Here is a 15,829-nt window from a genome sequence, read left to right on the forward strand (position 1 = left end):
GAAATGCGTTTAGAGAAAGAAACCGAGCTCCTGTATACTACACAGAAGTGAACACCGGAAACCATCATCTGTGTGACAATCATGGGCCTGTTTCTGTTCATCTGTCCCATTACCGTCTTCAAATTGGAAGGTCAGCCGTCATTACTGACTATTAATGACCTGTGTGCGCAGAGGCGTAAAAACCTAATCATAACCTAAGTAGACCTATCTTTCCTCCGGAGGGGGTGACAATGAGAAAGAACATGTGTACATACTCCCTCCCACCGTCACTCGCAGCGTCCCCCCGGAGGAAAAAGAAAAAAAAAGGGGGGGGGGGGGACTAAACTGTGATCTTGTTCAGCTCCCTCTTGAAAGCTACCAAGGAGGGAGCCTCTGCTGCTGTTGTAGGCAGACGGGGATGGTTGGTGGGAAAAAACTGTATTTATAAGGGTCAGAGGAGGAGCTAAGATGGACAAATTTGTGTCGATGATTTGATCTTGTTCTGCTGGATCCTTTCTTGAGAAATTTGTCTGGGGGATGTCTACAGTGCCATTGACCATTTTATACATCAGGGTCAGCCGTCACCTTGCACAAAAGCGCCCAACACCCACAACCCTCCCCCACCTCCCCTTTTCTTTTTTTTCTAAGACGGCAGGTGCCCTGGTTTTATAAGTACAAAACACACACACACACACACACACACACACACACACACACCCTCACGCGGTGGGGCACGTAAAAATTGCTTATGAAGGAAGGGAGAGTACTGCAGTACGTTTACTAAACCACTGATTGAGACTAAACTCCCTTGACCAAAGCCTTTGTTGCCCTTAGAATCCGGAGGTAAACAGTGAGGGGAGTGTAAGGAGTAAACTGCCTGTCAGGTCATTAAACCCCCGCTAAGTCTTTGTTATAGCTGGCCAGTTTTACACACAGTTTGCTGTGAGCGCTCCACTAGGTTTATGTGAGGGAGGAGGATCGTGCTCTGACAGCAGAGGATCATGGCAACCACTCAAGCACTGCAGGTTTGGTCACGGAGGATAATGCATTGCTGGTTTCTGCTTTTTTTTTGTGGAGAAATTAATGGAAGTGTTGTCACCCTTCCCTTTCTCTCGTCATGTTTTGAATGTTTACATGTGGATTTGCGTCTGTCCCTGTGTGTGTGTGTGTGTGTGTGTGTGTGGTGTTATAGTGTAATTGCTTTCCTTGTATTGCCTAAGCAAATAATGGTACATTTCTGTGATTGTGTTCAAGCATGTGTGTGTGTGTGTGTGTGTGTGTGTGTGTGTGTGTGTGTGTGTGTGTGTGTGTTCCATGAGTGTGTGCATAAGCAAAGAGTGCATGTGTAGGCATTGTTCATTTTGTGTGTATCACAGTACAATTAATGTAGCAAGTTTGTGTACTTTTTTATGTTTGTACTGTGCATGCACAGGTGTATTAGAAAGAGCAACACTGTGAGGTTTTGTTTTTGGTGATTTATGCAAATAACAATCTGAAGAACAGACACTGTAGTAAATCATGGGCACTTTACCGCTTATGATGCCAGGTAACCATCACAAATGATTCTGTATATTTTAGCTAAAAATTAAACAGACAGAAGATAGCAAACAAAATGTATGTGAAATATCAGAATGAAAGGGAACTTTGTGAATGTGTGAAGTGCACAAGAGAAGATTTTCTTTGATACCTTAGCACATTCTAGCATGCGTGCATGTACACATGTTATGTACACACACAATTATGTACATGTTTTATGCACACATAATTATGTGCTCATGCATTCACACACACACACACACACACACACACACACACACACACAGACACACACACACACAGCAGTCGAGAAAGCATGACCCCATTTTCTGTCGCAACAAAATACTTCCTACCACTTGTGCAAAACTTATTCATATTGTGACATTTGCATTTGTTATACATCAGATTGTGTGTGTGTGTGTGTGTGTGTGTGTGTGTGTGTGTGTGTAACAATGGTGTTGCTGTGTGTGTGTATGTGTGTGTGTGTGTGTGTGTGTGTGTGTGTGAACTTTTATAAATGAATGTCAATGCTAACAATCCTTTTTTAATTAAAAAAAAAGTATATATTCAATTTCTTCCTAAAGAGTGTGCTGTCTTTGTTATAAGTGTGATGTTTTTGAGATTCATATAATTAATAACTGCATTAGAGGGGACCAAAGACATTTTTTCTGGTTTCAAACTGGACAATAAAGACAATTGCTGATGAACTGGCATGTGTTTTCCTGAAATGATGCTATGACACTTTCTGTTATGACCTACAAGTATAAACATGCAAGCACAGTTTCTAGACTTGCCTACCATCCCTCAAACTGACCACCTTATTAGGAAAAGAACACTATCACAGAAAGAACACCAGAGACGTGCAGACTTCACCCTTCCTTACATATATCTGAGCACTAACCAGATTCTCTATGTATAGCCTCAGCAGAGTGTAGTATCTGTTCACTGATTCTAATGATAGTAATAAGAATGGTAGTACATTTTAAAGCTTTTTTTTAATTTTTTTTTTTTAAACCTTTCAAAGTGCTTTATTATAACATATCACCCAGTGAAACACAAAGCACACAAGAAGACATACTCAGAGTAGCAATAATAATAATATAATGGTATTTATATAGCGCTGAATCTTGTGCATAGACAAATCTAAGCACTTTCGCACCAGTCATTCTCATGCACGCATAACCCTAAAACTGGAGAAACTGAAGACAAGGAAGAGGCAGGGGAGGGAGGCTATTTTGGGAAGAGGTGTGTTTTAAGGCCAGACTTGAAAGAGCTGAGTGTGGAGACTTGATGAAGCGAAAGAGGAAGTTCATTCCAAATTGCAAGGTCCAGAGACAGAGAAAGAATGGCTGTCAACAGTCGAGAGTTTGAATCTAAGTATGCGTAAATGGAATGGATCCGTAGCACACACAAACACACATGGAAGAAACAGATGTGGATGCACAGAGTACAGATATGGAATGGATTGCCTCAGTTATCTAGAGACTGCTTGAATGGGAATGCTTTTAGATTAGTTTTAAGGGAGGGAACGGCAACAGACTGAAAAAATGAGTGAATTCCATGTCTGCACAGATGAAATACTTAAAGATCTCCAGCTGCGTTTTTTCTCTGTTGAACTGCAGAGGAATGGAGATGAAGGTGGCAGAATGGTTAAGACTATCATTTGCCAATACAGAGTCTGTTGGGGTCTAAGTTCAAATTCTGCTCTCACCCTTTCCCCCAAAGTTTGACTGGAAAATCAAACTGAGCGTATAGTCATTGGGATGAGATAATAAACCAAGGTCTCGTGTGCAGTACACACTTGGCACACTGAAAAAGAATCCATGGTAACGAGAGTGTTGTCCTTTTGGCAAAATTCTGTAGAAGAAATTCAGTCTGATAGGTACAAAAATCTGTACCCATGCACTCAAGGTCTGACTAAGCGTGTTTGGTTACATTGCTGTCAGGCTTCTGCCTAGCAGATGTGGTGCAGCATAGATGGGATTGTCCGAATGCAGTGACACCTGGAGAAACTGAAACTGAACTGTAGATCCTAGTGGAGTCATGGCCTAGAGGTAACGCAACTGCCTAGAAAGCAAGAGAATTTGAGCACACTGGTTAGAATCCTATAGTCGCCAGTATTTTCTCCCCCAAAACTAGACCTTGAGTGGTAGTCTGGATGCTAGTCATTCGCATGAGATGATAAACCATGTGTAGCATGCACTTATCGCATGTAAAAAAAAACCATGGCAACAAAAGGGTTGTCCCTGGCAAAATTCTGTAGAAAAATCCACTTTGATAGGAAAACAAATAAAAGAAAAAAGAACTGCATGCAGGAAAAATACGAAAAACAACAACAAAGGGTGGCACTCTTAGTATAGCAGCACGCTCTCCCTGGGGAGAACAGCCCAAATTTCACAAAGGAAATCTGTTGTGACAAAAAAGAGTAATACAATGCATGCACTCAAGGCCTGACTAAGTGCGTTTGGTTATGCTGCTGGTCAGGCATCTGCCTAGCAGATGTGGTATAGCATAAATGGATTTGGCCGAACGCAGTGGCAACTGTAGAACTGCAGATCCTACAAGAGTGAAGTGTGAAGAAGCCAACATGATGCTGTGCCTGCAGAACCTGCTGGACGAGTTCCGCAAGGTGACGGAGCAGCTGAAGAGCACCCAAAGCAGTGTGCAGCACCTGCGTGGCGTCAAGAAGGAGGCAGACATTGCTCGGCGCCGGCAGGAAGTGCTGGGGGCGCTGAAAGCCATGCAGGACACAGCCGGCAAGGTCAGTGATGTGTGGGGGTAGGGTGTGGGGGGGAGGGGATACAGGGGTGGTTTGGTGTGTGTGTGGTGTGTGTGTGTGTGTGTGTGGGGGGGGGGGGGGGCATGGGGGGTGTATTTGTGTGTGGGTGGGTGGGGGGATGTGTGGGGTGTGTATGTGTATGTGAGTGTGTTTGTGTATGTGTGAGAGTGAGTGAGTGTGTGTGTGTGTGTTATGTGTGTGTGTGTATGTGTGTGTGTGTGCGAGTGTGTACAATACATCTTTATTTATCTGATTGGGATTTTTTGTGCATCCAAAGGCTAGTTATTTATACCAGTCTGTCAGCCTACCTTTGAATCTGTTGCACACTCAAAAATGATGAAGACTGATCTGAAATGCAAGAAAAAAGGTTTACGATCATAGTATCTGTTCTGAATAAATGTATTGATGAATATTTCTCATTTTCTGAGGGTACAAGGTTAATCATACATGCCTTTTGTTTCATCTTGCCCTTGAAAGACAAAAAAGGAAAAGAAAATAGAAAACAAATGTAATTTAAAATAAAAAAAGGGGGGGGGGGGGGGAAGAGAAGTGAACTGAAACAAAAAACTTAAAAAGAAAAAGAAAATTAAACATTAGCAGAAGAAGGTGAGACAGACAGACAGAGACAGAAAAACAGACACAGAGAGGGTTGTTCCCATATCTGTGCTGTACAAATGCACCTAAATCATCCAAATCATACTACTTGCAGTTACAAGAACAGATGAAGACGAACCAGAAGGATCTGGAGAAAGCCCTGGGACAGGCAGACCCCCAGGAGCAGGATTCCAGACAGACAGAGAAACAAGCCACCGCCAAGGGTCCTGGATTTATTGAGTATGTGTGTGTGGGAGTGTGTGTGTGTGTGTGTGTGTGTGTGTGTGTGTGTGTGATTGTGCATGCATGTGTGCGTGCATGTGTGTGTGAGTGAGTGTGTGTGTGTGTGTGTTTGTGTGTGTGATTGTGCATGTGTGTGATTGTGCATGCATGTGTGTGTGAGTGTGTGTGTGTGCATGTGTGTGTGTGTGTGAGTGTGTGGGTGTGGGTGTGTGTGTGTGTGATTGTGCATGCATGTGTGCGTGCATGTGTGTGTGAGTGAGTGTGTGTGTGTGTGTGTGTGTGTCTGTGTGTGCATGTGTGTGTGCGTGTGTTTGTGCATGTGTGTGTGTGTGCATGTATGTGTGTGTGTGTGTGTGATTGTGCATGCATGTATGTGTGCATGTGTGTGTGTGTGTGTGTGTGTGCGTGCAGGCATACGTGCATGCATGTGTGTATGTGTTGTGAGTGTGTGTGTGTGTGTGTGTGTGTGTGTGTGTGTGTGTGTGTGTGTGGTTTTGTATGTTTGTGAAAAAGGGAGAGAGAGAATACATTACCCAAACTGTATTGAACTAAGTACACTTAACCATTCTGTACTTGTAAATGCTACATTATGTAAGTAACTTGCACTTCAACACACCACATTAATCAGCACTACAAGACACCACATTAATCAGCATTACAACACACCGCATTATCAGCTCTACACTGCTACACAACACTGTGCTAACACCGCAGCACCACTCTTCTCTGTTTTCTGGGGTGTGTATGCTGAATATGTGCCTTCTTGTTTCCATAACTCACCTGAGTTGTATTAATTTTACTTCACTTTTGTTTATGGTGTTGTTTCTCTGTCTCTCTCCCTCTCACATACACACATGGATCATGTGATCTTTAACATATCTATCAATTTAATCTTCTGCAAGGGCAGAGTGATTGACACATGTATGCACTGCCACCTCAGTCCCTGCTCAGTGTTGTGTTGTATTGGTCATATTCATTTTATTTCATTTACATTTTGGTTATGTTTTTATACATTTAGTTGTGTTTAATTTGCTTCACTTTTGTTTATGGTGTTTTTATCTCTCTCTGTATGTCTCTCTGTGTGTGTCTCTCTCTGTGTCTCTCTCTCACACACACTAGGAACATGCACATACTTATACCTCTATCGTATTGTATTACTCTTTGTCACTATAGATTTGGGCTGCTCTCCCCAGTTAGAGCACATCACTACAGTGTAGTGCCATCTTTTTTCTGCCTGCAAGTGGATTTGTTCTTCTTTCAAAGTGGATTTTTTCACAGAATTTTCCCAGAGACAACTCTTATGTTGTCATGTGTTCTTTAATGTGGGCTAAGTGCATACTACGCATGTGACCTCTGTTTATTGTCTGACCCCAATTGACAAGCATCCAGACCACCACTTATGTTGTAATGGAGGGGGGTAAGATAATGGTGATTGTGGGATCAGTTAACATGCTTTTAAAGTAGACATGTTATATAACATATATGGATCAGTTTACACGCTTTGATGCCTCCTTGAAAGTGAAACTGACATGGATTGCAGGATCTTTTAATTTGCACATTTCATCTTCTACAAGACAAAGTGATGATTGGTGCATTGCTCTGGCTCACCCCCACCCCCCATATCCTTTCCTTTCCCAGAGCACTGAAACTGTCGCCAGAGCAGGCTTTTAGAGTAGATCAGTCCACATGCTTTGGCAGCTCCTTGAAACTGTCACCTGGATCAACAGAGTGCGGAAGCTTTTGCTAGAGTTGCAGGCTTTTAAAGTCGATGTTATACAGAATATACAGTGTATATAGATCAGTCCATGTGCTTTAAACACCTTGTAACCATCACCTGTAACGACCGATCACGGAAGCTGTCCCCAGAGCAGCAGGAGGCTTTTAAAGTCGATGTTATACAGAGTATATAGTGTATATAGATCAGTCCATGTGCTTTAAACACCTTGAAACCATCACCTGTAACGACAGATCACGGAAGCTGTCCCCAGAGCAGCAGGATGCTTTTAAGTCAATGTTATACAGAGTATATAGTGTATATAGATAAGTCCATGTGCTTTAAACACCTTGCAACCATCACCTGTAACGACAGATCACGGAAGCTGTCCCCAGAGCAGCAGGAAGTGCTGTACGAGCTGAAGGCCAGCAGGATGGGCGCCATGCGGGCCCAGAATGAGGCTCTGCGACACGAGGTGCTCCTCACTCAGCGCCGCAAGCACCTGCTGGACGCGCGTCATGCCCAGACCCAATCCTACAGCGGCTCTGAGACACTGCGTGCTGCTCACGCCCTGGAGGCTAAAGTTAGAGGGGGTAGGTGTTGTGCTGGGTACAGTGTGTTGTGTGTGTTGTTGTGTGTGTGTAGTGTGGTTGTGTGTGTGTTGTGTGTTTGTGTGTGTGTGTGTGTCTGTGTGTATGCATGTGTGTGTGTCCATGAAAGAAAATGCACTGGAGGCAAGCTGAGAAGAGAAGGATGGGATTTTTTGTTTCTTTTTAAACTTCTTTATTTATTTATTTATTTACATAATCAAGTTGCACATATTACAAAATATGTTCTGTATGTCTTTTATTCACATACACTCACACACACATTATGCGCACACATATATTCAGTGCCACTCAGATAGAGATGCTATTTGTATAAAAAAAGGTTTTTTTTTTATAAGAACAGATATGCTGCACCTTATATGGATCAGTCTGCATGCTTTGACACCTTGAAACAAGATACCCACTTTCCAACACCTTTCTGTAAGTGACGGCCATTTACACAGGTTGTACCTTGTTATAGAAGCTGAATTAACTTATTAGAAATCAAAGCCGCAAAAGATAAACAACTTATCATATGGGTAGCTAATGATATTGCAAATTAAGTGACTGAACCAGTCACAAAAACTTTACTTTCATAATTCATCCAAAGTAACTGCTCTTAACATCATGTGAACAGAAGACTGACCAACCAACCAACCCACACTCCTGCAGAACCTATCCAACACATATATGCTTTGTAAACTAAACATCAGTATTATTCAGTCTCCTCTTATTCTATGGCCTTGGTGGCCTTGTGGTAATGTGTCTGTGTAGGAAGCAAGAGAATCTGAGGACACTGAATCCCACTCACCTGAATTTTTTCCACTCCACTACATCTTGAGTGGTGGTCTGGATGCTAGCTGTTTGGATGAAACGATTAACAGAGGTCCCGTGTGCAGCATGCACTTATAGCGAACATTAAAAAAACCCACAACGATGGCAATGGCATCAAAAGGTTTGTCCCTTGCAAAATTTCTGTAGAAAAATCCTAACTGACAATAAAACAAATACTCCTGCAGACAGAAAAATAAAGGGGTGACAGTGGACTGTTGTGACACTCACTCTGGGGAGAGCAGTCCAAACTGCATGGAGAGAAATCTGTTGTGACACTCTCTCTCTGGGGAGAGCAGTCCAAACTGCACGGAGAGAAATCTGTTGTGACTCTCTCTCTCTCCGGGGAGAGCAGTCCAAACTGCACGGAGAGAAACCTGTTGTGACACTCTCTCTCTGGGGAGAGCAGTCCAAACTGCACGTAGAGAAATCTGTTGTGACTCTCTCTCTCTCTCCGGGGAGAGCAGTCCAAACTGCACGGAGAGAAATCTGTTGTGACTCTCTCTCTCTCTCCGGGGAGAGCAGTCCAAACTGCACGGAGAGAAATCTGTGGTGACTCTCTCTCTCTCTCCGGGGAGAGCAGTCCAAACTGCACGGAGAGAAATCTGTGGTGACTCTCTCTCTCTCTCCGGGGAGAGCAGTCCAAACTGCACGTAGAGAAATCTGTGGTGACACTCTCTGGGGAGAGCAGTCCAAACTGCACGGAGAGAAATCTGTTGTGACTCTCTCTCTCTCCGGGGAGAGCAGTCCAAACTGCATGGAGAGAAACCTGTTGTGACACTCTCTCTCTGGGGAGAGCAGTCCAAACTGCATAGAGAGAAATCTGTTGTGACACTCTCTCTCTTGGGAGAGCAGTCCAAACTGCATGTAGAGAAATCTGCGGTGACACTCTCTCTGTTGTGACACACTCTCTCTGGGGAGAGCAGTCCAAACTGCACATAGAGAAATCTGTTGTGACACACTCTCTGGGTAGAGCATTCCAAACTGTGACCAAAAGACAAAAAAGACAACAAGAAAACTCCAACAAACCCACAATACAATGTATTACAATGCAATGCGATACAATGCAGTACAATGCAATGCAATGCGATGCAGAATGATACAACTTAATGCAATGCATTAGAGTACAGTACAATACAATGCAATGCAACACAACAATCACTTCCATGACCTTTCAACCCCCCCCCCCTCCACCCCACCCTCTTCATCCTCTTTCAGCTAACCTGAAGATCAAGGCGCTGGAAGACGAACTGAGGAAGTCCCAGCAGATGGCGCTCCACTACCGAGAGATGTACGAGGACGGTCAGCGACGGTCAGAGACAGAAAATGCTGCAAAGTCACAGAGAGCAAGCACCAAAGAACATCAAGGGCTCCGTGCAAAAACTGCCCCAGTTCCCAAACCAAAACCTGCCCCGTTGAAAGAGCAAAGCTTTGTTGGGCCAAACACGAACGTGAATGATGTTGTCAGGAAGAATGAGGTGTGTTCAAAAGATGAAGTCCCTGGAGTATCTCACAGACATATATATATATATATATATATATATATATATATATATATATATATATATATATATATATATCACACATACACACATCCCTACACACACACACACGCACACACACACAGAGATTTTGTACAAAAAAGGAGACCAAACCAAAAATTCTAAGCCATTATTTTTTGTTACTTATTGTATTTTTCAAATATTCCAGTTCAAAACAGAACCTTCATCAGTAATGTAATGATTGAAGACGATGATGTGTTTAAACAATGAGTGATATATTTGTCAAGAAGCAGGATGTTTGTCTAAAACATGTTTTTTTCAATATTCACTCTATATACAATGGGTTATAATAAACTCAAAAAGTCAAAAATAAGAATCCTGCTAAACATCTACAATAATTACGAATGTGTGTTTGCATATCTATGCATGTTTACACGTACACTACACAAAAGCACTAGTTTAGTTGAACACGTACACACAAGGAAAAAGAGGTAGAGAGAGAGTGACATAGACAATCTCGTATCATTTAGCCGATAATGGATTTACTTATTTATTCTTAATCACCAAACCATGCTGCCCTGGTTGTGCTCTGTGCAGTTTTGATGTGACTCTTTCAGTGCCTGCTGGAAGAAAATGAAATCCAGAGACGGGAGATTCAGCGTCTGAAACAAGACAATGCTGACCTCGTCCTGATGGCAAAAACAGCTACCACTGACAGGGACACTGTTTTCGTATGTCTTGATTGTGTGTGTGTGTGTGTGTGTGTGTTGTGTCGTTTGTAAATACACCATGGAATATTTTGAAGAACGATACTGCACAGTTACTGTGCTCTCAAAAAGGTGTGTTTGTGTGCAGTGTGGGTGTGTGTGATTAAATGTCTGTTTGTATGTTTGTGTGCATGTGTGATCAAAACCAACAAAACAACAGTCTGGTGCAATATTTCAATAATATGTAAGGTCTAATGAGTTAAAGACCTGCTTCTGTTTTAATTGCCTACTTGTACCCAAAGCCATAGTTCGGAATTAGATTTGCCTGTTCACATTTACCATCAGGCACCCCTGCTATTTCAAATGTTGACAAAACATTGAAAAGAATGAGCAGATGAACTTTTCTTGGTGCAACCAATCAGAGAAAGCCTTCAAAAACAAAAGAACTACGTTTGACTATCGTACGACATGTTATCTCTACAGTACACACGTTGAGCTGGTCGCTTCGACTGGATCGTTTGCAATTAGGCATACCTACCCAATACAAAGTGATATCCCTGAACTCAACCTTGTGTTATACAGCAGTTGTTTTAAAGCCTGTGATAATAGGCTACATATCGTCCTCTGTTCTGATCTAGCTCTGTCACGAAAGAGGTTTCATGGATGTTAGATTTAAATATTTCATCCTCCTGTAACATAATCACTATTAGCATGATCATGATAATGATTGATGTTGATATTGATGGTGATTTTGTTTTTAGGCACGCCTTGGTACAAGTGAATCAGCAAGGCAAGATCTACACAAACGGTATCAGAGATTGAAAAATGAGGTATGTGTATGATTCTGCCTTTGTCAAATGAAAAGAAAGAAAAAACTACAAAAAACACAAACACAACAACAACAAGAGAGGCAAGGCCTTCAAGACTCACTTGTAGCAAATTAAGTCCCCTAGCATTAATTACAGAGTAATTTCCCTTTTTTACTATCTGCACCAAAACGTTTGCAAAATAAATAAAACTTCCATGCTTAGCAAAAGAAGTTCCTGTTTGAACAAAAAATGATAATAATGACTGCTCTTGTTGTTGTGTCAGAATATCAGATCAAAGTGCCAAGTTTAGAGAATACAAAAAATATAAATATAATAGTAAATGCAGTTTGCGTATAATTAGGCTTCATTTTTTATTTTTTTGTGCCCATCCCATAGGTGCAATATTGTTTTAAACAAGAAGACTGGAAAGAACTGAATTTTTCCTATTTTTATGCCTAATTTGGTGTCAACTGACAAAGTATTTGCAGAGAAAATGTCAATGTTAAAGTTTACCATGGACACACAGACACACACACACAGACAACCGAACACCGGGTTAAAACATAGACTCACTTTGTTTACACAAGTGAGTCAAAAACCCAACACCAAAGAAGTACAGACTATGATAACATTTCTCTCTCCCACCCACTAACTCCAAATTATCTCACAGCGGTTCATCATCGTTGACTTTTCTGGGTTTCCTCTTTGCCGTTTCTTTATGACAATCACACTGATGGAAAACATTTAGCAGTGATGTGCTCCTATTGTGTAGCCCTGTACAAAGCATGAAAGTTATATACTTGTTTACTTTCCAGCTTCCCCATGTTCAAGACATTTTAAGTACCTCAGTACATCATTATCTACATTTCCTTCGTATCTGAATATCAAACACTGGCCAGCTTTTTGTTCTCATTTTTCATCTCTTATGAATATCACAGCCACCCTATAGATATTTGTTCTTGTATTTTGTTTGACAGAATACCCAGTTATCCCGCAGTTTCACCCGTCAGGCGGCTGTGTGGGTTGAGGCAAAGAAACAGCAGCAGCAGTTTGAGACACTGGATCGATGGGGAGAGGTATTGTCTATTTTCCTTTATGTTGACATACGAACATTGAAGTTAGCTCTTTCTATACTAAGGTACACAATGGTGTACCTCATGCGCACAACACTTCATTACTATGGTACGCTGTAGCGTACCGCGAGTTTAAAAATTCATAGTTCATAGGTTAACACTTTTGTGCAAAACTAAACAGCACAGCTCTGTTCTACAGTCACCCAAAAGTGCAGCTGTACTTTTATTGTGGCTGAAAATGCCTTTGTTTGAGTACAATACATGCAAGTGTACAGTTTCTCGCTCACTCGCTCGACAAGATGACATCTCCGTCAACTTCAGCAAGTACTGTGGCTCAAAGTCGAATGCAAACTGATTCTGTAATGGATATCCACTGTGCATACGCATTTGCCCATTCAATTGCTACAATTAGGAAGTGTCTATGGTTACAAAAGACCACTATTGTAAAATTTCTGTTATAAGAGAAAAACTCACCCCCTTTATGTCAGTTGTGAAAAACACAGATTTTTTTTCAAAATATGTTAATTCAGTCAATAATTAAGTGAGTGATTTGAAACTTTGTGAAATGTTAGTCCAGTCTATTCTGTATACTATATTCTCACAAAATTTCACTGCTGTATGTAATTGTATGGTTTTTTTGTTTAGATATTTTACTTGTAACATAAATAGTACGGAGAGTACAATGAAGGAAGTCATCGGGCAGTGTAGAATGAGTTAAGTATGAACGAAGGAGAGGCCCTTTTCTGTCCAACAGTTTTAACTTCAGAACATCTACATTTCACTTCAAGATTAACTCCTTAATTGTGGAGCTTTATATGTTTTCCATTTCAATGATCATGTAAAACAGTATTTATATTGATTACATAAATGACTTGCTTGTCATGATCATCATCATAACAATGATAATAATAATTATACAACTTACAGAGTGCTTTTCCATATAAAACATGCTCAACTGCACCGCACATTTGTAAAAAAAAAGAAAAAAAAGAGAGCAAAACAGGCATCTGAACACTAAAATGACGACATTCAAACATAACCCTGTGCAGACATCCACCCTAAAACTAACAGTGATTTTTTTATGCATGATTCAAACATCTCTTGACTTTTCCATGTTACAGATTAACCAACAGTAATGTACATCTCTTTACCTCTCCATGTCACTAACAGTAATGTACATCTCTTTACCTCTCCATGTCACTAACAGTAATGTACATCTCTTTACCTCTCCATGTCACTAACAGTAATGTACATATCTTTACCTTTCCATGTCACTAACAGTAATGTACATCTCTTTACCTCTCCATGTCACTAACAGTAATGTACATATCTTTACCTCTCCATATCACTAACAGTAATGTACATCTCTTTACCTCTCCATGTCACTAACAGTAATGTACATCTCTTTACCTCTCCATGTCACTAACAGTAATGTACATCTCTTTACCTCTCCATATCACTAACATTAATGTACATATCTTAACCTCTCCACGTCACTAACAGTAATGTACATCTCTTTACCTCTCCATATTACTAACAGTAATGTACATATCTTTACCTCTCCATGTCACTAACAGTAATGTACATCTCTTTACCTCTCCATATCACTAACAGTAATGTACATCTCTTTACCTCTCCATATCACTAACAGTAATGTACATCTCTTTACCTCTCCATATCACTAACAGTAATGTACATCTCTTTACCTCTACATGTCACTAACAGTAATGTACATCTCTTTACCTCTCCATGTCACTAACAGTAATGTACGTATCTTTACCTCTCCATATCACTAACAGTAATATACATCTCTTTACCTCTCCATATCACTAACAGTAATGTACATATCTTTACCTCTCCACGTCACTAACAGTAATATACATCTCTTTACCTTTCCATGTCACTAACAGTGATATACATATCTTTACCTCTCCATGTCACTAACAGTACTGTACGGTACATCTCTTTACCTCTCCATATTACTAACAGTAATGTACATCTCTTTACCTCTCCATATCACTAACAGTAATGTACATCTCTTTACCTCTCCATATTACTAACAGTAATGTACATCTCTTTACCTCTCCATATTACTAACAGTAATGTACATCTCTTTACCTCTCCATGTCACTAACAGTAATGTACATCTCTTTACCTCTCCATGTCACTAACAGTAATGTACATCTCTTTACCTCTCCATGTCACTAACATTAATGTACAGATCTTTACCTCTCCATGTCACTAACAGTAATGTACATATCTTTACCTTTCCATCCATGTCACTAACAGTAATGTACATCTCTTTACCTCTCCATGTCACTAACAGTAATGTACATCTCTTTACCTCTCCATGTCACTAACAGTAATGTACATATCTTCACCTCTACATGTCACTAACAGTAATGTACATCTCTTTACCTCTCCATGTCACTAACAGTAATGTACATCTCTTTACCTCTCCATGTCACAGATTTACCCTGTGGCCCCTCACGGAGGCAAGGAACGGTACTTTGCGCATGGTCAGAAGGAGAACACCTCACTGCCCAGACAGATGTACCCTGTGGAGAACTACGGTGGAACGTCAACAGTGTGACCGGCCGCCTGGCCACTAGCGTTCCCTCCCAGCATTTTGTGTTCTCCTCTTCTTCCTCTGTGGGCTGCAGTATCCACATTCACTCGTGTGTATGGTGGGATTTTCTGTGTATGACTGTGTTTGTCTCACTACAAAGCAGCTGTTCTCTGTTCTTGAGGATGTGTATGCTGGCTATGTCCTTGTTTCTATCTATAATTCATCAAATGCTGACATGGTGTACGGGATTGTTGACATGCATGTTTTGATCTTCTGAATGATATATGCATAAATACATAAAGGGGGTTCAGGCGTTAGTAGGTGTGCACGTCTGATGAGCTGGGAGATAGGTGAAATCTCCCCACTTAACCCACCAGATGCTACAACTGGGGTTTAAACCCAGGACCCACAGACTGACAGTCCAGTGTATTAAACACCCAGCTGTTGTGCCTGTCATCCCATTTTCTGACTGTCCACTACGTGTCTTACATGATGTTTTCAGATCTTTCGAAATGCTTTAATATTTATAACCTGTCTCAGCATCCACACCCCTTTTTTTAGGGACCGTGCATGACAAGAGTTTTGATTTGTATGTCTATAAGTTACCAAATCGTTCATAGATTGTGGAATATTTAATCTACCTCCTGTGTATGTGAATGTGTATACAAAAATTGTTGAGGTGGTGGTGGGTCTGCAGATGTTGACCAGGGAGATGATGATAATACTATTACTACTGTGTGTGCAGCATACATTTAGTACATGTAAAAGAACGCACAGCAACAAAAGGGTTGTCCCTAGCAAAATTGTGTAGAAAGATCCACTTTGATAGGAAAACAAATTTAAATTGCAGGCAGGCGCTGTCAGTGTAGCAACGCACTCTCCCTTGGGAGAACAACCCCAATTTCA

At 41.1% G+C, this 15,829-nt stretch overlaps 1 protein-coding gene across 1 annotated transcript; it reads left to right on the forward strand.

Moving 5' to 3' along the window:
- The first annotated feature begins 816 nt into the window (after positions 1–816).
- LOC143284597 (uncharacterized) lies at positions 817–14,962 on the forward strand. Its single transcript, XM_076591423.1, has 9 exons — positions 817–1,004; positions 4,121–4,276; positions 5,004–5,128; positions 7,221–7,438; positions 9,482–9,741; positions 10,383–10,496; positions 11,234–11,302; positions 12,259–12,357; positions 14,825–14,962. The coding sequence occupies exons 1-9, from the start codon at positions 981–983 to the stop codon at positions 14,945–14,947; spliced, it is 1,188 nt and encodes a 395-aa protein (XP_076447538.1). The 5' UTR covers positions 817–980; the 3' UTR covers positions 14,948–14,962.
- Positions 14,963–15,829: the final 867 nt, after the last annotated feature.

This window comes from Babylonia areolata, chromosome 8 (genome assembly GCF_041734735.1).
Source record: "Babylonia areolata isolate BAREFJ2019XMU chromosome 8, ASM4173473v1, whole genome shotgun sequence".
NCBI lineage: Eukaryota > Metazoa > Mollusca > Gastropoda > Neogastropoda > Buccinidae > Babylonia > Babylonia areolata.

What these genes read in the sequence shown, in the direction of transcription:
- LOC143284597 (XM_076591423.1), top strand. Translation starts at nt 981, where the DNA reads ATGGCAACCACTCAAGCACTGCAG. An exon ending in GGAGGCTAAAGTTAGAGGGG is followed by an intron (nt 7,439 to 9,481) that starts GTAGGTGTTGTG and finishes ATCCTCTTTCAG; the next exon opens with CTAACCTGAAGATCAAGGCG. An exon ending in CACTGGATCGATGGGGAGAG is followed by an intron (nt 12,358 to 14,824) that starts GTATTGTCTATT and finishes TCCATGTCACAG; the next exon opens with ATTTACCCTGTGGCCCCTCA.